This window comes from Sceloporus undulatus, chromosome 8, assembly GCF_019175285.1.
Source record: "Sceloporus undulatus isolate JIND9_A2432 ecotype Alabama chromosome 8, SceUnd_v1.1, whole genome shotgun sequence".
NCBI lineage: Eukaryota > Metazoa > Chordata > Lepidosauria > Squamata > Phrynosomatidae > Sceloporus > Sceloporus undulatus.
The window spans coordinates 10,115,000-10,138,766 of NC_056529.1; the positions used below are offsets into that span (position 1 = coordinate 10,115,000).

The 23,767-nt window shown below is 55.4% G+C and overlaps 2 protein-coding genes across 3 annotated transcripts in view; both read right to left on the reverse strand.

The window, feature by feature from the left end:
• The window catches only part of DPY19L3 (dpy-19 like C-mannosyltransferase 3), a 127,944-nt gene that overhangs the window by 95,856 nt on the left and 8,321 nt on the right, over positions 1-23,767 (reverse strand). Inside the window, exon 2 of one of the 2 annotated variants that reach the window (XM_042438502.1) lies at positions 10,916-10,977. The exons of the other annotated variant lie outside the window; for it this stretch is intronic. The gene's annotated coding sequence lies outside the window, so the exon portion shown is untranslated. The remainder of the gene's footprint in view (positions 1-10,915; positions 10,978-23,767) is intronic. 2 annotated transcript variants of the gene reach the window in all.
• LOC121914385 (basic proline-rich protein-like) lies at positions 11,486-20,617 on the reverse strand (the record flags this gene model as incomplete). The annotated part of the gene is given in 24 exon segments (XM_042437776.1): positions 11,486-11,942; positions 12,032-12,092; positions 12,486-12,547; positions 12,850-12,926; positions 13,255-13,319; positions 13,372-13,503; positions 13,768-13,835; positions 14,221-14,374; positions 14,443-14,586; positions 14,920-15,021; positions 15,310-15,650; positions 15,957-16,051; positions 16,403-16,640; positions 16,726-16,987; positions 17,232-17,340; positions 17,342-17,439; positions 17,737-17,910; positions 18,250-18,309; positions 18,535-18,658; positions 19,029-19,153; positions 19,416-19,571; positions 19,789-19,853; positions 20,031-20,129; positions 20,358-20,617. Coding segments are annotated over 24 exon segments (3,528 nt in total), but the record flags the coding sequence as incomplete, so codon positions are not given.

Consider the following 23,767-nt stretch of genomic DNA (forward strand, 5'->3'; position numbering starts at 1 on the left):
ACTCAGGAGGAAGTTTCTTTTCTTCCTCTCAAGGCAAGATTCCCAGACTCCAACAAACAGGGCTGCAAGAAACCACAAGCTCTGTTTGTTGTGATTCTTTCTTCCGCAGTGGGAAAAAGTCAAGTTACCCCTGATATGAACACTTTTGTTTTGAAAGGCAGCTGATTAATGGAGAGTGAAGAGAGGAAGGAGTTGGTTGACTATACTGCTACTATATTCAAAGATAGAGCTGTTTTAGTTTGTAGAATCATACCAAGAGAGTCTTGCGGCACCTTTGAGACTAACTGGAAGAAATAAATGCAGCATGAGCTTGTGTAGGCTTTCAGTCTGCCTTTCTCCTCAGATGCCAGTGTGTGGACTGGAAGCAGGTACACACTATGCCTGTATACGTCTTGGCCTGGCTTCCACGCGGACAAATGCATCTGAGGAAGCAGACTGAAGTCAGGAAAGTTCATGCTGCAGTTTCTTCTTTACATTATGTCTCAAATGGTGCTACAAGATTGCTCTTACATAATCATTGTCATTATTATATCCAAATGCATCTGAGGAATTAGACTGAAGTCTACAAAAGCTCATGCTCCCAACTTCTTCCTTTAGTTCGCCTCAAAGGTGCTACAGGATCTCTCTACATACTGATTCTATACGAAGACTAACGTGGCTATATCTGCATATTAAATAAGTATCAACTAAATAATCGTGAAGTTGAAAACCATACAGTTATATCCGTAATCAATAAAACAGCCCAGTCCAGCACACTATTAAAACTTAACCCAGTCCTTGCTATAAACGTGAGGAATGAGAACATATTACATTGATGGGAGACCACCAACAAATCCAGTCAAGCCTTCTAATCCACAAGGCAATCATCACACATACATACATACACACACATAAGGACAGCACAAGGAGGGAGATGCCCGCTTTCTAGGAGGGAGTTCCAAAGTTTAGGAGCAGCCACCAAGAGACCTTTTCTTTCTTTCCAGCAAACCAGCCTGAGACGTTAGGGAAAGAAAGAAGAGCCTCTTCTAAGGAGCTTGGAGTTCAAGCAGGCTCACATACGGAGACCAAGTAAGAATGGAAAGAATAGTCAAAAGTTTCAAAAAATGGTGAAAAACTGGAATGAACTGTGAAGTGTCATGAATGAAAAGGTGCTGAAATTATTCATGCTGTCTCTAAGAACCTATTGAAGAATTACATCCCTGAGATTGTTGCTGTATTAGGTGTCTTCAGTCATTTATTCACAAGATCTGTTCAGAGAGGGTTTACCATGCCTTCATCTGAGGCTGAGAGGATGTGACTTGCTCAAGATCACTCAGTGGGTTTCCATGGCAGAGTAGGAATTTGAACCCTTGCTCCAGAGTTGTAGTCCAATACCAAACCACTATGCAAGGTCCTTCAAATAGCCTGGCCCCAAGCCATATAGGGTTTTATTGGTAATATGGATTTGCTGAGGGGCCAGTATGTGCTTTCTGTTTGGAACTGCATGGATTGCTTGCAAAAATAACCCTTGGAACAGATGTGGATGCTGTGAGTGATACCTGGTTTCCACAGTCAGTTTCTAGTCTCACTGATGACTGGAAGACCATTTATAGATGGTCCACAACTTCTAGCACAACTCACTCCAGAGTTTCCATCCCTAGTGCTTCCTCCAAGAATTGGCTCATCCCTTCTACAATGGATGAATTCTGAATTGTAAACCCAACATTTTATGGTAGTTAATGAATGAATCAATCAATGGCTATTAGAGCTTCAAACTTTAATGTGAAGGAGCATCCCCTGCACCTTATTCAAAGCATCACTTCAGCCCTGTCATTCACTGGAGCAGTGATCACCCTGCCAAGGAATTAAAAGGGGCCTGCTTTATTCATAAGAAATTTACAAATGTCGCAGTTGGGTCTGAAAGCATTAATTGATTAATCAGAATGATGATTTGATGAGTTAATTAACTGCAAATTAAATCATCTTTCATAGAACTATATGCTGGTGGGGAGGAGGAAAGGTTCGCCATTAACGGGAATGACGGAATGAAGCTGAAAGCTATTCAGCACAAAAGAAAACCATCCTCTTTGTCTACTGTGAAGGACTTTTAGACAAAATGGATATTAGGTGGGAGAAATAGAAAGAATTTACTTTTTAAAACATTCTCATCCCTACATCTAATTTTGCATCAAGTCCTTGAATCAAATAAAAAATGGGGCCGCTGTTTTCGGCATTCTAACAAAAACTGAGTCTTGAGATTTGGGAGGAGTCATGGCAAACTGTACTAAGAATACAAGCTTTCCCCTCTCCTCTGGTAGAACTTTATGCCTTTAGAAGCTGCATGGCCTGCATAATCACATGTAAAATCTTTCCCAGTCTGATAGATTTCCATATGTTATACACCTACTAAAAAGGGCTAAGTGCTGTACTAGAAAGTTTTCATTGTACCATTATGGATGTCATTTCTAATGAAATTTCTTCTAAGGAAACAATAAAATACATTTTCACATTTTTCTTCCCACTGTGAGAAAGTTCTTCAAAAACCACAGTTTTTTGAAGCCTTTTCACAATTTGTATTATTCTTGTGCAAAAACTGCAAGTGGTTGTTTTGTGCACAGTATTTCCTGTGTAGAAAATGCGTCCAAAGGGGGGTTATTTGTTTTCAATGTAGGATTCAATAAAAAAATGTGTCTTGCACACAATGTCACACCTATCTGCAGGTTGAAATGATACTGTTTACCTCAACGCCTTAAGATTCTGCAATGTTATTCCTTGCATTTGTGGATCAGGCTTAGTGCAAAGTGCCACCATCCACTTTGTTTTGGACTGCAGCTCCCAGCATTCCTAGCAGTGGTTCTGCTAGATAAGACAGATGGAAGTTGAAGTCCAGCAACAGCTGAGAGGTCACATTTTGCATTGCCCAGCCTTCCCAGTGAGTAGCCATATAATTCTGCATTGCAGAGGACAATTTTCTATGTGATGCGTTTCAAAGCCCAGTAACGCTGTCCATTTAAATAGCCTGAATTTGCACTGGACGCAAACTGAACACAAGCCACTGGTCAGAATCTCATTGGTTGTGGCGCAAAGTATTTCTCTCTGAAATGTAAGCATTTCCAAATTTCTCTCTTTTTGTTTTGGAAATATTGTTGTCGTGTGCCTTCAAGTCATTTCTGACTTATGGTACCCTCAGGTGAACTTGCCACAGGATTTTCTTGGCAAAAGGGGATTTGCCTTTGCCTTCCTCTGAAGCTGTGAAGAGGTGACTTGCCCATGGTCACCCTGTAGGTTTCCACAGCCATGTGAACCCTGGTCTCCATAGTCCAGTCCAACACCCACACTCTCTTGTAAGTAAATCAGCATACAAATTTTTATGCAAATGTGTGCCTTCTCTTTTGGTGAAACACAGTTGGTTATACTCACCAAATGCTGGTTAAAAAGAGGAGAACACATTGGCATCACAACTGAGTGGGAAATGGTCCCTTTTCCTTCCTAAGTCTTAACTGTCGGGCTTTTAAACCTATGCACCTCAGGATAAAGAAGGCTCATATGGTCTGTGCAGGTGAACTGTGATAATAGTAATATTTTTGAAAGCCCATTGCTCCTTCCTAATGGGGATGCAGATGAAATGTGCATCCTGACCCATTATCCCGGGACCACTTTGCATTATTGTCCACAGTGTAATGATGCTCAGGCAGGAGCTATATTCATTGGATCGATAAATAGGAGGCATTTATTTATCACTTTGTCTCTTACCTTTTCTCCAAAGGGCTCAGGGCAGCATACGGGAGAATGTCCCCCATTTTCATTTTCGTTGCTTGTTTGTTTCTTTTGTTTAATTATCCTTGCAGCATGGTGAGAGAAAGGTTAGGCTGAGAATAGTCCTTTGCCAATGGGAACCTACTCAGTTTCTTGATAAATAAGGGGTTTTTTAACTAGGTCTGCCTGGTCCAAGAAAATCTTCTTTACCCCATTGCCTCTGGCTGGTGGGGTGGATTAGACTCCGCTTACAGATCTTTTGGAAGTAAGCCGATTGTATTCAAACAAACTGTTATACAGATGACAAAAGACCTAATTTCCTCTGCCTGATTTCTATTCAGAATTTCTTCAAGATGGAAAGAACTGGCAATAAATAAATGTGGAGCAGGCACACACACACGCACGCACACACGCAACGCACAACACACACACACACACAACACACACACAAATGTGTGCATCTCTATGATTTGGGATGCATCTAGTTGCCAGTTGACTACATAAACAGTTGGGTTATTCCATAGAGGTAACTTTGGTCCAAAACACACTGCGAAATAATCCAGTCTGAGACCACTTTAATTGCCCCAGTTTTAGAGAATCCTGGTACTTGTAGTTTATTGTGTCACCAGAGCTCTCTGACAGAGAAGTTCTCAAAAACTACAATATCCCAGAATTCCTAGCAGTGAGCCAGACAGTTAAAGCGTCCCAAACTGTTTATTTCTGCAGTATGTTTTGGCCCAATATAAATCTATCAGACAAAAAAAAAGCTCTTTAGCAACTTAAAAGATGGCAAAATTCATCACATCAGAAATTCTTATGGACTCCTGTGGAAATTTCTGACATTGGCAACCCTATTGTGGGTTTTCTTAGCAAGTTGTTAGAGGGAGTTGGCCATTGCCTTCCTCGAGGCTAAGAGAGTGTGACTTGCCAAAGTCACCCAGTGACAGTTTGCTTTCTTCTCCATATATTACATTCGTGAAACTTTGACTAAAAAATAAACTATAAATTGACCCTGCAGCTATTTTTTTAAACACTTAATGTAGTCCACTGTTTGGCAAGTTGTCACAGAGAAATGGGTGGGAGTTGTCTACCCCTAAAGACGGGTAAACAAACCAACTTTTACCTAAGATGTGTGTGTGTTTAAACACACACACTGAATGCATACAAAGATCAATTGCTCCACCAATTCTCTGGAGTACAGAGCGACTGCCATTTGTTCTTCCTTGCGTGAGGACAGTTTGAAGGAGAGGTTGAGGATGCAATGGCAACCTCCAAGAACTTTGGGGGAAAGTCTTCTCTACATATTTGTTTGTGCTCATTAGGGTGAAAAAGCAGGACAGCTGGTTTCATTTTCCCTGTTAGTTGTGCTACCGTAAGTGCCACGCAGGTCAAACACAATGTGGAAAGTAAAGAAAATTCTGACACTATCATTGATTGCTCTCCTTGTACTCATGTCATCCTCGTACACTAGAGACAAAGAAATGTGGCTTCAAATTGCAATAACCAGCTTTGGGGCAGGTGCCTCTCGGTTGGCGATTTATTCTTTTCAAACTTCATGTCATCCGGAAAGCACACTCATTCATAACATTCATTCATGATCCTTCTTTAACATCCCATGTACAAATTTAACATGGCTGGTACCTAGAGATCGTGTATTCCGTTTTTAAATCTCTCCCTAGCTAGCTATCACAATTCTCCACCTATCTAGGGATGTACACATTTAAATGTCTTGTGGCTTCAAACACTTTTTGGCTGGCTCTTGAAGAACAACCCCCAACTTTCCTCTTGCCTCCCCCAAGAAAACCCTGTTTTTAAAAGTAGTATAGCTTCCTTTCAACATTCTTTAACCTTTAATGTTTGGTAACTTGATGAAAAGAAAAGGTCATTTTGTCAGGAGGATGTGTTCTACTCTGTAATGTTCCTGATAGCTGCAGACGTTCGCTCTGGATTTATTTTAAAGACCCTCATAGATGAAGGGCAGAGGACTAGTGAGGTGTAAGCATTGGATTAGGAGTCTGGGAGACTAGGGTTTGAATCCCTTCTCAGCCATGAAACCTCTTGGACAAGACACCTTCTTCCAGTCTTAAGGAAGTCAATGGCAACCTCTCTGAATGAATCCTGCCAAGAAAATCCCATGATGGGTTCACCACAAGTCAGTGTCAACTTGAATGCACATAACAACAACAAAAGCATCTACTCCACTCATCACTTCAAATACACAGCATGTGCTGAAAGGGTCAAACCAGAGGTTTCAGGAGTCTATCGGCTCAACATAATTACAGAAAAAAGGCGACGGGTTTAACTGCCATAGCTTCATCCATGGAACTGAGTTTTGCAGATTCATAGATTCTACAAGTAGAGTGGTTCCTGGTCTTTGATTTTCCCCATGTTTTCGATGTCAGCTTCCTAGAATTTCTGAACAGTGAACTGAACCTGGCTGGGCCTGTGAGAATTGCAGTCCAAAGCACAGGAAGACCCAAGTTTGAGAATTTACAGCACGTCTAGTGCACTTGATTGCCTTACAGAGAATCTATAAGTACTTTGCAAAGCTACAACTCCAAGATTCCATAGGAGAGAGCCATGGCAAGAAAGTGTAGTGCAAATATGTGACAGTGGTATCATTTAGGTTTACCTTTGGCATGGGGGAGGTGATAGGTAAGCCTGTCCTGGGGTTCTCCTAATTCAGCATATAAACTAAGTATGGCATGGAACTGAACTGGCCCTTCTGTGGTCTCCATTTTGGCCCACAGACCATGCTATGCTTCCTTTTCCATGGTATCATAAACCATGTGGTTTCTCAACTTTTGTACAGGTCTTTCCCATTTCATTCTATAAGTTTGAAATCAAAGCAGCTGGCAACCCATGTCTATGGAACATTGAATCACTGGGTTCTAGACCAAAGTTTTAGCAGTACTAACTCTCTTTGGGATAGGGTTCAGCACATGGATAGCTTTATCCTTTACAGTTGGGGATAAAATCCAGAGCAGATTCATTGCCCCAGGACATGGAAGCCCCAGTTTACCTATCTTGAAAACTTTCTGAAGTTTAGTTCTTGACAGTAATATGTTGATATGTGGGTCTGTGACTCTGCCCATCACTGGAATATGACCCCATAGTTTCTTTGAAACTGACTTTGGCCCTTGAGTTGAAAGAGATCTGCCCTGGCTCTCAGTCAGTGGCAGGCAAATGTATGTTTGTGCAGGTTATGTAAGATATAGATGTGTTCAGTGGAAGGAGTCGGAAAATTTGCTGGGAACATAAGAAGGAGAGAATGGTAGTCAATTGAATTTAGTCAGTGAGTGAGAAGTCTGCTTCAGTTCATGCATAGCACAGAGGTTTGTGACCTGCACCAAAAGGAACTTTGTAAGCTCTTTCACAAAAAATAACTTTGCCTCACCATCCTACGTGTCTTGCCTGCAACTTCATTTAGAACATTTTTCCCCAGCATTGCCATTGTTAGACAATAGGAAGTCCACAACCCTCCTAAACCATTGTTAGATCTTTGGGAGTGGCTGGCTGGAAGATGGAACTAAGGTTGGAAAAGGAAGGCCCTACAAATAAATCTGGATGTTATATCATCCAGCACAATGAATGATGCAACTCATTCTGTCCAACCGATTTTAGATAGGGTAGGTCCATATGAATGAATAGTCTGATTAATTTTACTCCAGTCCCAGTTCATGTTTGGCAAGGACAGGCTGTGGAATTACCTTCCATGGAAGATTGTGATCTCCCTCAATCCCTCCCCCAAGCATCAGCTAAATACCTTGTTAAGTTATATGTTGCTTAAATTAAATATGTGGCAGAAGGGTGCCAGAACAGTAGAAAGGATGCTGATCTGAAAAAGAACCATCCGGCAGAAGAAAGTGATTTGTCTTACTGCAATGCAGCGTATCTTATATTCACTTAAGACCAAAGTATGCATAATTGTGCTTTGCATTCCCTGGCTTCCATGAGCTTACTGCATGCTTATGAGTGTTTACTTCCTGATTGTACTATCAGTGCTGTCTTCCAAAAATAATAATAACAAATATTTATATTCCATCGTAAATGCAGAGATGTTCTGTTGACACTCACAGTAGGAAAGGACCTTGGGAATATCAGGTCTAATTCCTAACAATGGCCATCCAGACTCGGCTTCAAAGTGTGAGTGAAGGAAACCCACCACATTCAAAGCAGTCTGGTCCATTATCAAACAGCTCTTACTCTCTAGGAAGTATTTCCAAATATTCAGCTGAAACCTTCCTTGCAATCCCCACCATTGGTTGTTTTTCTCCAGAGCAACAGAAAACAAGTCTATCCCATCTTCTACATGACAGCACTTCAGACATTTGAGATCACTGTCTGCCTCTCCTTTAATCTTCTCTTTTCAGACTAACACACCCAGCGCGTTCACTGTTTCACAGGAATTGGGTTTCCAGACCCTTCTGGTCTCCCTCCTCTAGAGGCACTTATCTTTCTTAAAATACCACATAGAATTGGATGTAATACTCCAGAATGGCCTACAGAACAGAGTGCAAGTGTTACTGCCATGATCTGAGCACTACTGGTATGCATCTCTTAATTCAGCTTAAGACCGAAGTGGCAAGAAATAATTGTTTTAAATAACTGATGTGCCAGATGTTTGCATCTACTGCAGGTGGGATCCACTAACAATAGTAACCATAATACACACAAATGAAAGAATGAGGTAGACAAATTTTCAATGGAAGGCATATGCCAATTCTGACGCACAAAGATTAGCATCAAACTGAACTACACTATAACATGGTAATGTTTTTCCCCTGTAGGATGAGAATGCACTCTGGGTGGCAAATGTGATTTCAGATAGGTGTATGTACACACAAATACACTCAAACAAACTATCTACTCTGTATCCTGCAATCTTAGCAGGGACGTAGATGTTACTGCAAGAAAAAACAGCCGCAGTAGAAGAAGAGCAAAAGAAGACTTAAATTGATACAATTAATCCCTTGGAAATACAGCTAGAGTATCTTTTCTTATTCTAACACAGTTCAAACATCCAGAATATGCTTAATTAAAATTTGCTAACATTTTTAACAGATAACAAAAAATGAAAGAAATGGGCTATTATATTGCTCTCAGCATTCTGCTATGTATTTTAATAACACACTTTTCCAGCTTGGACCAATCCCAGGAGATGCAGTTCCTCATTTATAAGAAGGTCCCTAACGGGATTTTAAGGGGGGGGATATCTTATAAAGGAAAATATATTTTGAAAGAGGTTCCTGTGCAAGGATAAGTGGCATCCCAGATATATCACGGTTGAGGATGGGTGCTCTCCAAAGAGGCAACTGTTTCTCCTCTTAATAATTCCCCCAGCTTGTTTTTTGAATCTTACAGCAACAGCCTCTGCCTTTAGCTCATCCTTGCACTTTTCCACTATCATAATAGACAATTCGGAAAATTTGTTTTATTTAATGAACTGAAGGTTGAGTCTTCTCCTTTGCGCATTAACTCCTGCTAATATACGACGGTACATATTAATGGTCGTTAATGGTAAATGCTCTTTTCTACAGAGAGCCCAGGAGAGAGTGAATGAGGGGGGAATTCCCCCTCCCTTCATTTCATAATAAAACACTGAATTGTTGCGATTTCCTGGCCCTCGGGCACACAACTACCAAGGTAGAAGGGTGTCTATGCTGGAAATATTAAAAGAGGCAGTGGGTTGGGGGGACTGAGAGAGAGGGATCAAAAAGTGGGATTCAGAAAGCAAAAGTCCTCTGCTCTTCAAAATTGCCAATTGGGAAAACTCAGACCTGCAGAGAAATCATGCTCCAGTCCTGCTACTTTTGCAGCAACCACAGGAGAAGATCCTTTTTGCTGCACACTCTATGTCTTCCGCTTGCTCCCCATTTTCTTTCCACATGGGGATCTTGCTCATTCATCGCTACCTTAGTTTTTGAGGGTGGATGGTTGGGTGGGTTAACTAAATAAAACAACACTATTGGGGAATCAAAGGCCTGTTACAGACAGCCAAAATAAAGCTGCTTTGAGTCACAGTGGAGTATGGTTTTCAATGATGCATGCATTAAGAGTCCAGAAGTCGCACCAAAGGCATGCTCCAGCCCTAAGACTGGAGCTTAGCTTTGTGTGGCTTCTGGACCTTAGGACGCATGCATCATGAAACACCATACCTCCACTGTGACTCAAAGCAGCTTTATTTGGCTGTCTGTAACAGACCAAATGCAGTTGAAAAGGAGAAGGATCATGTTCTTGTGGCAACACCAAGCAGAAAAGCAAGTCATCTTCCGTTTCCGTTCGTTAACTCAGATTTGAGCCTACCTTCCCTTTTGCATGAGACTGACTCTTCATGCAAGTTGTGATTCATTAATAAATCTGTTGGAATGTAACAGAACGAAAGACATGATTCGGATTAATGTTGAAAGCATCAATACAGTGGGACTTGTTCTGTTATTGTTGTTATTAACTACTGTCAAGTCAACTTCGACTTGTGCCAACCCTATGAATGAGAGACCTCCAAGTCATCTGGCTCCCAACAACCCCACTCAGCTCTTGCAAGCTCAGAGCCATGGTTTCTTTTCATGGTTTCCTTCTATTCATCTGTAAGGAAGTAGTCTTCTTTTCCTACTGCCTTCTACCTTACCAAGCATTACTGTCTTTTCTAGTGAGTCGTATCTTCTCATGATACAGCCAAAGTACAACAGACCCAGTTTATTCATCTTGGCTTCTAAAGAGAGTCCAGGCCTGCTTTGCTCCAGGATCCATTCATTTGTCTTTCTCCAAGTCGGTGATATTTGCAAAACTTTTCTCCAGCAGTGCATTTGTAATGAGTTGACTCTCCTCTTTTCAGCTTTCTTCGCTGTCCAGTTTTCACAACCAGACACAGAAATTGTAACTACAATAGCAATACAATACAATCCTGGCTTTTAGTATTACTCCCGATCAAACATACACAAGTTTGTACTGTGATTTGGGGCCAGTCTCTCTGCCTCAGCCCAAAACACCCTTTTCATGTGGCTGTGGGAGAATTAAAGAGGAGGAGGACCACACGACTGAAGCAATGGGCCTTCGCTTGGTGACTTGCCACGGTTGCCAGATTGAAACTTAGGGAAGGTTCCTGTACCTGGATGGTTGTGTAGAAGAGAGAGTTTTTCAGTGGGCATTGCTAGTCATGCAACCGAGTAAGAAGCAATACCTGTTGAAATGCCTTTTTCTCCACAGTGGTGAAACATACAGCAGCCCTCTTCAGTTTGTACTCTGGGAACACAAGAGACAAAAGAGTGCAAAATGGTCACAGATGATGGGAGCTCCAAAAGTTATCATGGGCGGGGGTCTAGTCTGCTTGGAATAAGAGTGCCTGCAAAGCTGATCCTCAGTAAAGCAATATATTTACACTCACACACACACATACACACACATATATACTTGCTCCTCCATTTTTGAGGGGATCTATTCCAGACCACCACCCCCACAAAATGGGAAATTTGCCTATATTCAAGCCCCATTGGCTTGGATAGCAGTGCGGAGGGTAGGGGGGGGGGGGGAGGGGGGAGGGGAGGGGAGCGGAGAGGGGGGGAGGGGGGGGGAGGGGGGGGGGGAGGGTGGTGAAGCTGGAGGAGGGGGTGGGTGGGGGGGAAGGGGGGGGCAAAGGGGGGAGAGGGCGGGGGGGGAGAGGGGGGGCGGGGGGAGAGAGGGGGGGGGGGTGGGGGGGTGGAAGAGGGGATTAGGAGGGGGGGGGGGCAGAGGGGGAGGAGGCGATCGGGGGGGGGGGGGGCGGGGGAGGGGCAGGAGGGAGGGGTGGGGGTGGGGGGGGGGGGGGACAGGGGGGGAGGGGGTTGGGCGGAGGGTGTGGGGGGGGAGGGGGGGGTGAGGGAGGAGGGGGGGGGCGGAGGGGGAGAGGTGGGAAAGGGGAGGGGGGAAAGGTTGGGGGAAGGAGGGAGGGGGGGGGGGGGGTGGGGGGAAGGGGATAAGGGGGGAGAGAGGGGGGTGGTGAGTGGGGGGGGGGAGGGGGGGGGGGGGGGAGGGGAGGAATGGGGGGTGGGGGCGAGGATGTAGTGGGATGGGAGTGGGGGGGGGGGGGAGGGTGGGGGGGGAGAGGAGGAGCGGGGATAATGGGAAGAGGGAGGGGGGATGGGGGAAAGGGGGAAGGGGGATGGGGGGGGGGGGGGGGGGAGGGAGGGGGGGGCGGAAGGGGAGGGGCAGGGGGGGGGGGGAGTGGGGGGGTGGGAAGAAAGGGAGGAGGGGGGGGAAGGGGGGAGGGGAGTATGGGGGTGGGGGGGAAGAGGGGGAGAGGGGGGAAGAAGGAGGGAATGGGGGGGGGGGGGGTGGTGGAGGGGGGGGGGAGTGATGGGGGGAGAGGGGCGGGGGGGGGGGTATGAAGGGAGGGGAGGGGAAAGGGGGGAAAGGGGGGTGGGGGGAAGGGAAAGAGGGGGGAGGGGGGAACCGGAGGGGTGTGGGGGGGGGTTGGGGGTGAGGGGGGGAGGGAGGGAAAGGAAAGGGGCAGGAGGGGGGTGGGGGAGGGGGTGAGTGAGGAGGGGGCGGGGAGGAGGAGAGGGGGGGGGGGGGTGGGAGGGGGGGGGTTGGGGGAAGGGGGGGGGAGGGGTGGGAGAGGAGGGGGTGGGGGGGGGGGGTGGGGGGAGGGGAGGGTGGAGGGGGGAGAGGAAACGGGATAGGGGGGGGGGGGGAAGGGGGGGGGGGGAGGGGGGAGGGTAGGGCGGGAAGTGTGTGGGGGAGTGGGAAGAAGAACAAGTGAGGGGGGGGGGTATGTGGGGGTGGGGGGGGGGGGAAGGGGTGGGGGAGGGGGGGGGGGGGAGGGGGGGGAGGGGGGTGTGTGGTGGGGGTGGGGAGGGGGGGGAGGGGTGAGGGGGGGGTTAGGGGTGGGGGGGGGGGGGTATCGGGGGGTGGGATAGGAGGGTAGAGGGGAAAGGGAAGGAGGCAGGGAGGGGAGGAGGAAGGGGAGGGTGGGGGGGGGGGGGAGAAGTGGGGGGGCGAGGGGGAAGGGGTGTGAGGGAAAAGGTGGGGAAATGAAGTGGGGGGGGGGGGGAGGGGGGGAAAGGGGGGGGGGGGGGGAGGGTTGAGGATTTGGAAGGAAGGAGGGGGGTGAAGTGAGGGGGTGAAGGGGGGGAGAAGGGGGGGGGGGGGGGCGAGGGGGGGAGTGGGGGGGGGGGGGGGGGCGGGGGGAGGGGGGTGGTGGGGGGGGGAGGAGGGTAGGGTGGTCGGAGGGGGGAGGGAAGGTGGGGGGGGGGGGGGGGGGGAGAGGTTGGGGGGCGGCAGGGGGAAGGGGGGGGGTAAAGGGGGGAGGGGGGGAGGGGGGGAAGGAGGGGGTGGGAGGAGGGGGAGGGGGAGGGGGGGAGTGGGTGAGGGTGGGGGGAAGGGGAGAGGGGGAGGGGGGTGGGGAAGAGGGGAGGATGGGGGGGGTAGATGTGGGGTTGGGGGGAGAAGTGAGGGGGGGGGGAAGGAGGGGAGGTCAGGGGGGAGGGGGGGGTGTGTGGGGGGGAGGGGGGGGGGGAGGGGTTGGGTGGGGAAGTGAGGGATAGGGGGGGGAAGGGGGGGAGGACTGGGAGGGGGGGGAGGGAGGGGAGGTGGGGGGGGTGGCGGGGGTAGAGTAGAGGAGAGGAGAGGGGGGAGGTGGGGGGGAGAGGGGGGGCAGATGGGGTCGGGGGGGGGGGGGGGGGGGGGAGGGGGGGTGGGGGAGAGGTGGTGGCGGGGGGGGGGGGGGAGGGAGTGGGGAGAATGGGGGGTAGGAGGGGGGGAGGGTGGGGGGGGGGGGGGGAGAGGGAGGGGGTCGGTGGCGTGTTGGGGTGGGGGGGGGGAAGGAGGGAAAGAGAGGAGGGGAAGGTGGGAGGGGGGAAGGGGGAACGGGGGGGTGGGGGTGGGGGACGGGGGAGATAAGGGGTGAGGGGGTGGGCGGAGAGGTGGTAGGGGAGGGATGGGAGGTGGGGGGGGAGGGGGGGTGGAAGGGAAGGGGAGGGGCGAGGGGGGGAGGGGAGGGGGGGGGGGGGGGTTGGGGCCAGGCGGGGTGTAGGCGGGGAGGGGTCGGACAAAAATGGGGGGGGGGGGGGGGTGGGGGGGGGGGGGGGGAAGGGGGAGGAGGTGGGAAAGAGGGGGGGGGGGGAACGGAGGGGGAAGGGCGGGGGGGTTGGGGAGCGGAGGGAGATGAGGGTGGGGGGAGGGGGAGCGGGGGGGGGGGTGGGGGATGGGGGAGGGGATGGGGAGGAAGGGGGGGGCTAGGGAGGAGGGGGGGGGGAGGAGTAGGGTGAGGGGGGAGGGGAAAGGGGGGGGTGGGGAAGGGGGGGGGGAGGGGGGGGAGGGGAGGAGGGATGGATGTGGGGGGGGAGAAGTGTGGGAGGGGGTGGGAGGAGGGGGGGGAAGTGCTGGAGGGCAAAAAGGGGGGGGTGGGGGGGGGGGTGAAAGGGAGGGGGGGGGGGGGTGGAGGTTGGGTGGGAGGGGGCGGGTGAAAAGGAAGAAGGGGGATGGGGGAGGGAAAGGGGTGGAAGGGAAGGGGGGGGGGGGGGGGGGGGATTGGGAGGGTGGGGCGGGAAGGGGGGTAGGGGGGGGTGTGGGGGGGATTTAAGAGGGGGAGCGGGGGAGGGGAGGGGGAAGGGGGGTGGGGGGGGGGGGGGTGGGGGGGGGGGGGGTGAGGGGGGGACGGGGGGTGCGGTTGGAGGGATGAGGCGTATTGAGGAGAGGAAGGGAGGGGAGGTGAAGCGGGGTGGGGAGGATGGGGTGTCGGGGGGGAGGAGGGGGGGGGGGGGGGGAGGGGGGTGGGGGGAGGGGGGGGGGGGGGGGTTAGGGGGGGAGAAGGGGGTGGAGGTGGGGGAAAAGCGGGGTGGGGGGGAGGGGGGGGGAGGGGAGGGGATGGGGGAGAGTGAAGGGGGGGGGGGTGGCGGTGAAGGGGGGAGGGGGAAGGTGGGGGAGAGGGAGGGGGGGGGGAGGCGGAGGCGAACGGGGGGGGGGGTTGGGGGGGGCGGTGGAGATGGAGGTGAGGGGGGGGAGGGGTGTGTGGGGGTAGTAGAAGGGGAGTTGGATGGAGGAGGAAAAGGGAGGAGCGGGGGGGGGGGGGGTAGATCGGATGGGGGGGGGGGGGGGGGGGCGGGGTGGAAAGGTGGAAGGTGGGGGGGAGGGGGCGGGGGGGTGTGGGGCGGGGAGGAGGAAGGGAGGGGAGGGAAAGGTGGGGGGGTGGGAGGGTGGCGGGTGGGTGGGGGGGGGGAAAGGGTGGGGAGGGGGGCGGGGGGAAGGGGGAGGTGGGAGGGGGAAGGGGGGGAATTGGGGGGGGGGGGGGGGGGGGGGGGGGTGGGGGTGCGAGGGAGGTGGGGGGGTGGTGGGGGAGGGCGGGGGGGGGGCGGGAAGGGGGAGGAGGGGGGAGCGGGGGGGGAGGGGGGAAGGGGGAGGTTGCGGGGAAAGGGAGAGCGTGGGAGAAAAGTGGGTGGGTGGAAGTGATATGCGGGGGGGGGGAGATGGGGGGAGAGGGGGCGGGATAAGGGGGGGTTCGGGGGGGAGGAGGGGGAGGTGGGTGGGGGGGGCTGCGGGGGGAGGGTGGATGGGAGAGGGAGGGGGGGAAGGTGGGGGGAGGAATTTGGGGGGTGAGAAGGGGTGGGGGGGGGGGGGGGGGAGGGAAGGCGGAGGGGGGGTAAAGCGCGGGGGGGGGAGGAAGGGGGGAGGCGGGAGGGGGAGGGGGGGGAGGAGGGGGGTGGGGGGGGAGGGAGTGAGTGGAGGGGAGGAGGGGGGAAGGGGGTGTTAGGGGGGGGGGTGGAGGTGGGGTGGGAATAGGGGGGGGGGGGGGGGAAGGGGGTTCGGGGGGAAGGGAGGGGGGGAGGGTGGGGGAACGGGGGGGAAGGGGTAGGGGTGGGGGGGGGGGGGAGAGGGGGGGTGGGGGGGGGGGGGAGGGGAGGAGGGGCGGAGGGGGGGATGGGGGGGTGGGCGGGCTGGAGAGGGAGGGGGGGGGGTTAGGGGACGGGGTAGGGGAAAGGGGGGGGGGGGGGGAGGAGGGGGTGCAGGGAAGGGGCGGGGGGAGGGAAGGGGGGAGAGGGAGTAGGGAGGGTGGGGGGGGAAGGGGGGGGAGTCGGGGGTGGGGGCGGGGGGGGGTGTGGGGGGGGGGGTAGGATAGGGTAGGAGGTTGTGTGGGAGAGAGGGGGAGGGAGGGGTGGGAGGGAGGGGGGGAGGGGGGGGAGGAGGGGGGTGGGCGGCGGTGGGGAGGAGGAATGGGGGGGGGAGGGAGGGGGTTGGAGATGGAGTGGGGAGTGGGGGGGGAGGGGGGGGTGGGGGGAGGAAGGGAGGGAGGAGGGGAGGGTTGGCGGGGACGGAAGGGTGTGGGGGGAGAGGGGAGGGTAGGCTGGGGGGGGGGCGGGGGGGGGGGAGTTGGCGACGGCGGGGGGGGGGGGGGGGGGAAAATTGACGGGCGTCGGGGGGTAAGGTGAGTGGAGGGGGGGAGAAAAGGGGGTACAAAGGTGGGGGGGTCTGGGGAGGGGAGGGGGGGTTAGGGGATGGGGGCGGGGAAGGGAAGGTGGTGGAGAGCGGGGGTGGGCGGGAGGGTGGTGCAGCGGAGTAGGTGGGGGGGGGAATAGGGTGCGGGTAGGGGGGGGGGGGTGGTGGGGTAGAGGGTGGGGGGGAGACGGGAAGCGGGGGGGCGAGGGGGGGGGAGGAGGGGCGAAGGGCAAAGGGGGGGGGGGGGGGGGGGAAGGGGGGGGGGGGGGGAAGGGGGGGAAGTGGGGGGGGGAGAGGGGGGTGGGTGGGGAGGGGGGGGGGGAGGGGGGGTGGGTAAGAGGAGGGGGGGGAGGAGAGGTGGTTAGGGGGAAGTGAGAGGGGTGGGGGGGGGGGAGGGGGGAGGGGTGGGGTGGGGGTGAGGGGGTGGGCGGAGGGGGGGCGAGGACGGGGGAGGGGGGGGGGGGGGGGGAGGGGGGGGAGGGGGGGGGGGAGGGGGGAGGGCCGGGGAGGGGAGGAGGGGCGAAGGGAGGGTGGGGGGGGGGAGGGGGGTGTGGGAGGGGTGGGTGGCGGGGGGGAGTCGTGGGGGGTGGGGAGGGTGGGGGGGGTGGGGGTGGATAAGGGGGGGAGGTGGGGGGGGGAGGGGGGGGGTGGGGTGGTGGGGGAGGGGGGGGTGGAGGTGGTGGGGGAGGGGGAACGGGATGTGGGGGGGGGGGGGAGGGGGGGGGGGGGGGAATGTGGGGGAACGGTGGGGGTGGGGAGGTGGATGGGGAATGGGGGGGGTGGGGAGGGGGGGTGGGGGGAGGGGAGGGGGGGGGGGGGGGGAGAGGGTGGGGGGGAGGGGGAGTGGAAAGGGGGGAGGAGGGGGTATGGGATGGGGAGGGTGGGGTAGGGGGAGGAGAGGGGGGGGGGGGAGGGGTAATAAGGCGGGGGTGTGGGAGGGATGGTGGGATGGCGGGGGAAAGGGGAGGAGTGGGATGAGGGGGGGGGGGGAGGAAGGAGGAGGGTGGGGGGGTGGGGGGGAAGGGTGGAAGAGGAGAGGGAGGTGTGGAGTGGGGGTGGGGAGGGGTGGGGGTGTGGGGGGGGGGCGCGGGGGGGTGGTGGGGGAGGGGGGTGGAGGGTGGGAAGGGGGGGAGGGGGGGGGGGGGGGGGGGGGCGGGAAAGGTGGAGAAAAGGAGGGGGAGGAGGGGGGGAGGGGGGACGAAGGAGGGGGGGGGGGGGAGGGGGGGGGGGAGGGAGGGGGTGGGATGAGGAGGGGGGGTAGGGGCGGGGGAGGGGGGGGAGGGGGAGGGGGGGGGGTGGGAAGGGAGGGGGGGGGGAGGAGGGGAGAAAGAGAAGGTTGGAGGGGGGGAAGAGGGGGGGGTGGCGGGAGGGGGAGGGGGGTGGGAGGGGAGGGGGGGAAGGTTGGTGGGGAGGTGGGGGGGGGAGGGGGGGGGAAACGACTGGGGAGAAGAGTGGGGGGGAAAGGGGGGGGGGGAGCAGGAGGGGGGGAGGCACGAGGGGGGGTGGGGGAGGTGGGAGGGGGAGGGGAAGGTGGGATGAAGTGGTGGGGGGGGATAGTGCGGTGGGAAGAGGTGGGGGGGGTGGGGGGGGAAAGAGGGGGGGGTGGGCGGAGTGGGGGGGGAGGGGGGGGGGTGGGTGGGGGGGGGGGAGGAGTGGGAGGGCGGGGGGGGTAGGGATAATGGGTGGGGGGGTGTGGAGGGGAGGGGGGGGGAGGAGCGGGGGGGGGTAGGGGTGGAGGGGGGGGAGAAAGGGGGGGAGGGGGGGGTGAGGAGTGTGTAAGGGGGTTACGGGGGGGGGGGGGTGAAGAGGGTATAGGAGAGGGGGGGAGTGGGTGAGGGGGGTGGAGGGGCATGGGGGCGGGGTAAGTGGGGGGGGAGGGAGAGGGGAGGGAGGGGGAGGGGGAGAAGGTGAGAGGGAGGAGGGGTGGGCTGAGGGGGGGGGGGGGGGGGGGGGGAGGATGAGTGGGGGGGAGGGGGGGGTAGGGGAGGGGAGATGGGGGGGGGGGGGTGGGAGGGACGGGGAGCTGGGGGGGGGGGGGGAGGGGGAGTGGGGGAGGGGGGGGACCGGAAGGTGGGGGGAGTGGAGAAGGGGGGACGGGGAGGGAAGGGGGCGGGGGGGGGGGGGGGAGGGGGGGGGGGGGGGGTGGGTGTGGGGGGGGGGGTGGGGTGGGAAGGAGGGAGGGAGTGGGGAGGACGTGGGATGGGGGAAATGGAAGGGGGTGGGGGAGGTGGAGGTAGGGGCAGTGGGGGGGGGGAGAGGGGATGGTGGTGGTGGGGGAGTGGAGGAGTGGGGAGGAGGGGGAGGGGGGGGGTGGGAGAAGATGGGGGGGAGGGGGGGGGCAGAACGGTTGGTGCGGGGGGGGGGGGGAAGCGGGGGGGGAGGAGGGGGAGTGCGGGGGTGGGGGGGGCGGGGGATGGAGGGAGGGGGTGGGGGGGGGTGTGGTGGGGGGGGGGGGCGGGAGGGTGAGGGGGGGGGGGGGGGGTGGGGGGGGAGGGGGGGGTGGGGGGGTTGGGGGGTGGAGGGGGGGTGAGTAGGTAGGGGGGGGTGAGAGGGAGGGGAGGGGAGGGGGAGGAGTGGCGAAGGAGAAGGGGGAGGTGGAGGGGGAATGATGGGGGGGAGGGGGGGAGGGGGGAGTGGGAAAAGGGCGGGCGGGAAGAGGGGGGGGGGGGGGAGAGGAAGGCTGGAGGGGGGGGGGGTGGGGGGTAGGGGGTGGGGGGGGGGGAGGGGTGGAGGGGAGGAGGAGGGAGGATGGGGGGGGGGGGAGGAAGGTGGGTGAGGAAGGAGGGTGGAAGGGAGGAGGGGGGGGGGGAGGGGGGAGAGTGAGGGAGGCGGATGGGGGGGTAGGGGGAAAGGATTGGGAAGGGGGGGGAGTGAGGGACCCGGATAAAGGGAGGGGGGGGTGGGGGAGGGAGGGGGCGGAAAGGTGAGGGTGCGGGGGGCGGGGGGGGTGGCGGGGGGGGGGGACGGGGGAGGGGGTGGGGGGGGGGGGATGGGGGGGGGGGGGGGGGGGAGGATTGGGGGGAAAGCGGGGGGGGGGGGGGGGTGGAGGGGGGGTGTGGGGGGGGGGGGAAGGCGAGGGAGGGAGGATGATTGCTTGAAGGAGGGGGGGGGGGGATGGATGGAGGGGAGCGGGGTGGAAAGGGGGGGGGGAGGTTGGTGAGGGGGGAAGGGAGGGAGGGGAGGGGAGGGGAGGAGGGTGAGGGGGGGGGGAGGTGTGTGAGGGGGGAGGGTGAGGGGGGGGGAGTGTGGGCCGCAGGAGGTCTAGTCGGCAGGGGGGGGGGGTGGGGGGGGGGGGGGGGTGGGGGGGAAAAGGGGGGGGGACGGGGGGAGAGGGGGTGGGGGAGGGGGGAAGCGGGGGGGGGGAGGTGGGGGGGGGGGGGTGGGCGGGGGGGGGGGTGAAAGGGGGGGGGGGGTGGGGGGAGGGGGGGAAAGGGAATGGGGGGATAGGGGGCGAGGAAGAGCGGAGGGGGGAAACGGGGAGGGGCGAACAAGGGAATCGCGGGGAGAGGAGAAAAGGGGGGGGGTGGGGAGGGAGGGGGGGGGGGGCGTGAGGGGGAGAGGGGGGGGAGAGGGGGGAGGAGGAGGTGAGGAGGGGGACAAGGGGGGGGTGGGGAGCTGGGGGGGGGGGGGAAAGGGGGGCGAGGTGGGGGGGGGGGGCGGGAGGGGGGGGGGGGGATGGGGGAGGGGGTGGGGGGAAGGGGGGGGGCGAGGTGGGGGGAGAAGGGAAGAAGAGGTCGGGGGGGGGGGGGGGCGGGTGGGGGTGGGGGGGAGGGGGGTGGGGGACGGTGGGAGACAGGGGAGGAGGGGGGGAGTAGAGGGGTGGAATCAGGGGGGGGGGGAGGGGGAGAGGGGGGGGGGGGGGACGGAGAGGGTAAACTGGACTGGATGGGGGGGGAGGGGGTGGTGGGGGAAATGGGTGGGGGGGGGGAGGAGGGTGGGGGGGGGGGAAAAGGGGGGGGGGGGGGGGGGGAGGGGGGGGGGAAGGGGTGGAGGTGGAGCAGGGGGGGGGGGGGTGTGGGGTGCGAAGCGGGGGCTTTGTGGGGGAGGGGGAGGGGAGGAGGAGGGGGGGGATGGGGGAGGGGGGGGAGGAGTGGGGGGGAGGAGAGAAAAGGTGGGGGGGGGGGAGGAATGGGAGGGGGGGAGGGGGGAGGAAGGGCTGGTGGGGAACCGGGGGGGGTGAAAGGGGGGGGGGGGGGTGGGGGCAGGGGAGAGATGGGGGGGGAGGGGGAAGGGACGGGGGGGGGGGGGGGGGGAGGGGGGGGGGGGTGGGTGGTGGGGGGGGGGGGTGAGGGGGGAAGGGGGGGGGGGATTGTGGAGGGGGGGGGAGGGGGGGAGGTGGGTGAAGGAGGGGGTGGAGAGAAGAGGTGGGGAAAGGGGGGGGGGAAGCGGGGGGGGGGAGGGGGGGGGAGTGGGAGGGGGGGGGGGGGGGGGGGATGGGGGGAGGGGGCGTGGGAGGGGGGGGGGGGGGGGGGGGGGGGGAGGAGAGGGGGGGGGGGGAAGGGTCGGGGGGGGGGGGGGCGGATCGGGGGGGGGTAGGGGGGGGTGGTGTGGGTGGTGGGGGGAGGAGGGGAGGGAAGGGGGGGGGGCGAAGGAGAAAGAAGGCGGGGTGGAGGTGGGAGGGGGGGGGGAGGGGGGGGGGGGTGGTGAGTGGGGGGGGATCGGGGGGTGGGGGAGGTGGGTGAGGCGGAGGGGGGGAAAGGGCCGTGGATGTGAGGTATAGGGGATAGGGAGGGGGTAAGGGGGGGCGGGGGGCGGGCAGGAAGGGGGGGGGGAGGTGGGGGGCGGGGGAAGGGGTGGGGGGGGAAAACGAGGGGGGGGGGTGGGGGGGTTGGGTGGGGGGTGGGCGAGACCTGAGGGGGGGGGTCGTTGGGAGGATTGGATGGGGGAGTGGGGGGAATGGGAAGTGGTGTGGGTTTGAGGGTAGGGGGGGGGAGGGGTGGGGATTGGGGGGGGGGGGGGAGGAAATGGGGGGTGGGTGGTGGGGGTCGGGGGAGAGGGTTGGCGGTTGGTTGGGAGAGGGTGTAGGGAAAGTGTTGGGAGGTGGTGGGAGATTGGGGTGAAGATGGGGGAGGGGAGGGTATAATATTTTTTTGTTTTTTATTTTATTTGTATTTTTATTGATTTTTTTTTTTTCTTTTATTTTTTTTTAATTATAATTTTTTTATTTTTTTAATATTTTTTTTTATTTTTTATTTATAATTTTTTTAATTTTAAATTATTTCTTATTTTTTTTTTTAATTTTTTTTTTTTTTAATTTTCTTTATTTTTTGTTTTTTTTTATTTTTTTAATTTATTTTTTATTATTATTATTTTATAATTTTTATTTTTTTTTATTTTTTTTTTTTTTTTTAGTTTATATTTTTTTTTTATTTTTCTTTTTTTAAATTTTTTTTTTTATTTTTATCTATATTTATTTTTTTTTTAATTTTTATTTTTATTTTTTTTTTTTTTTATTTATTTTTTATTTTATTTTTTTTATTTATTTTTTACAATTTCATTACTCAATGGGACTTCCTCTGAGTGAAACAAGCTCAGGATTGCATGGATAATGGTTAACAGGAGGAGGAATCATGCCTTAACTTGAGGGTATTAAATTCATTGTGCTTCATTTGTCAGAAATTTATATAAACTTGTACCTTCACATGAAAGAGTTGTATATAGAATGCTAAGAAATACTTCTTGGTAAACATTCATTCTTCCAAGTATGTTAATCGTCCTCATGGACTCAGTTTTATTGTCATAAATCAAGCCATGTAAACCTGTAAGCAAAAGGGAAGCACGTAAGTGCATGCTTGCTTATTACATGTTGAAGATTCTACAAAAGAACACATATAGAGTTAAAATCACCATATTAAATGTCACTTGATTGTATGTTTTAGGATATATTTTATTTTTAAACAAGAGCCTATGTATGTTTAGTAATGTGGAATGCACCTCTCTATAATCAGTTGTTGTTGGCCTTTGATAAGTGACAAGGAGACAAAGAGGTGAAATGGGGGCTTTTTGTCAAGTTAGACCAGACACTTTCTTGCTAATTTGTGGCTACTTATAAATTATTTCCTTAATGAAGGGCTAGGATCAAGCATGGGCTCAAGAAAAAATCAGGAGTGATCAACTATGCTCAAATGTGGAGATGTTTATTCCTTATACCTTTCTGCTCTTTTCCATCAAAACATTGCTCAGGTATTCTTTCTAGAAGTCATATCTAATCTGAAAACTATTGGAGCAATGTTTGCTTTGGACTTCTATAACACACAGAGAATTCTAAAACATCTAGAAATCACAAATATTCACCAGATGTGACAAGCATTAAAGAAGAGCATAGTGGGGAATTGTGTGGTTCTTTGGATATTGTTGGGAGCCACCTTACTTAGTTACTAGTGTAGTGGTTAGAGTCTTTGACTAGGACCTGTGATAATCCTAGTCCTCACTGAATCATGGTTCTTACTTAGTGACCTCTCTGTCTGCCTGGGCCTACTCCTAGCAGTGTTGTGATGATTAAGTACATGCTTACCACATTTATAGGAGAGAGAAAGGAAGGATACAGATTGTAATAATGAATAAAATTCACTTCTAGCCAACAAAGCCAATAGTTGAAGGGTGAAGGAAGTGCTGCCCAACAGTAGCTGGTGGGTGACATTGTGCCCCAGCCCTGATGTAGCAGCAATAATTACTAGTGATGATGATGATGCATAACAATGTCTTGGGATTTATTTAATTAAATCTGATGAAGGAAGAAGATGGGAGATATAAAACTGGGCAACACTCTTCAACCAGAGTGTCAACTTCTGAGAGCCATTTGCACTTTATATGGTTCAGAAAAATCATAAGTTTTTTTAAAAAAGTTGCAGCCCCTATTTGAATGGCTGGAGCCTGACGCATTTGCTTGTAATAAGAGTAATAGAGGCCACATTCTGTCCTGAATGAAATTCTCGCTCTACCTCCTGTAAGGAAAAAAACCAGTTTAAAAGACAAAAAGATACTATAAGTATATCAGCTGACTACTTGTTTGCTCTTTAAAAATGATTTTCCTGTAGTTTAATATTAAAATGACCTAAGGGAAGTAAAAAATTGCCTGTGGGGGTATGGAGAGACTGTTTAACCCAGTTCTGTTTTTTTATTTTATAGATAAATGATGTGTGTTGTGTGTGTGTTTGTTTAAAAGACCTCCAAGTGTCTCCTTTTGGGACCCTTGGAGGCTCTCAATCTCGACACTTGCTACCTTCATATACTTATTCAGGGGCATAAGTTTGTACTCAACTTGAACCCTGGTGCCCACAATATAAATGCAAAACCCAGAATGCTATAGAATGATCCATGGCCATTAAAGTGGTGTCAACCTGGATTATTTCTGTCAGTGTTAGACCCGCCTTGGTCTGGTTGGTGGTGCTACCAAAAGAGAGGGGAGAAAAAGAGTTGTTGATAATTGAGAAGCTGACAAAAGAGATGGTGTTTTCAGCAGTAATTCCAAACTTTGGTCCTCCAGGTGTTTTGGGCATCAACTCCCAGAAGCCCCAAACCAACTGGCACAGTCAGGAATTCTGGGACATGACATCCAAAACATCTGGAGAGGACCAAAGTTTGGGAATGACTGGTCTAGGGCAATGATTTCCAAACTCTGGTT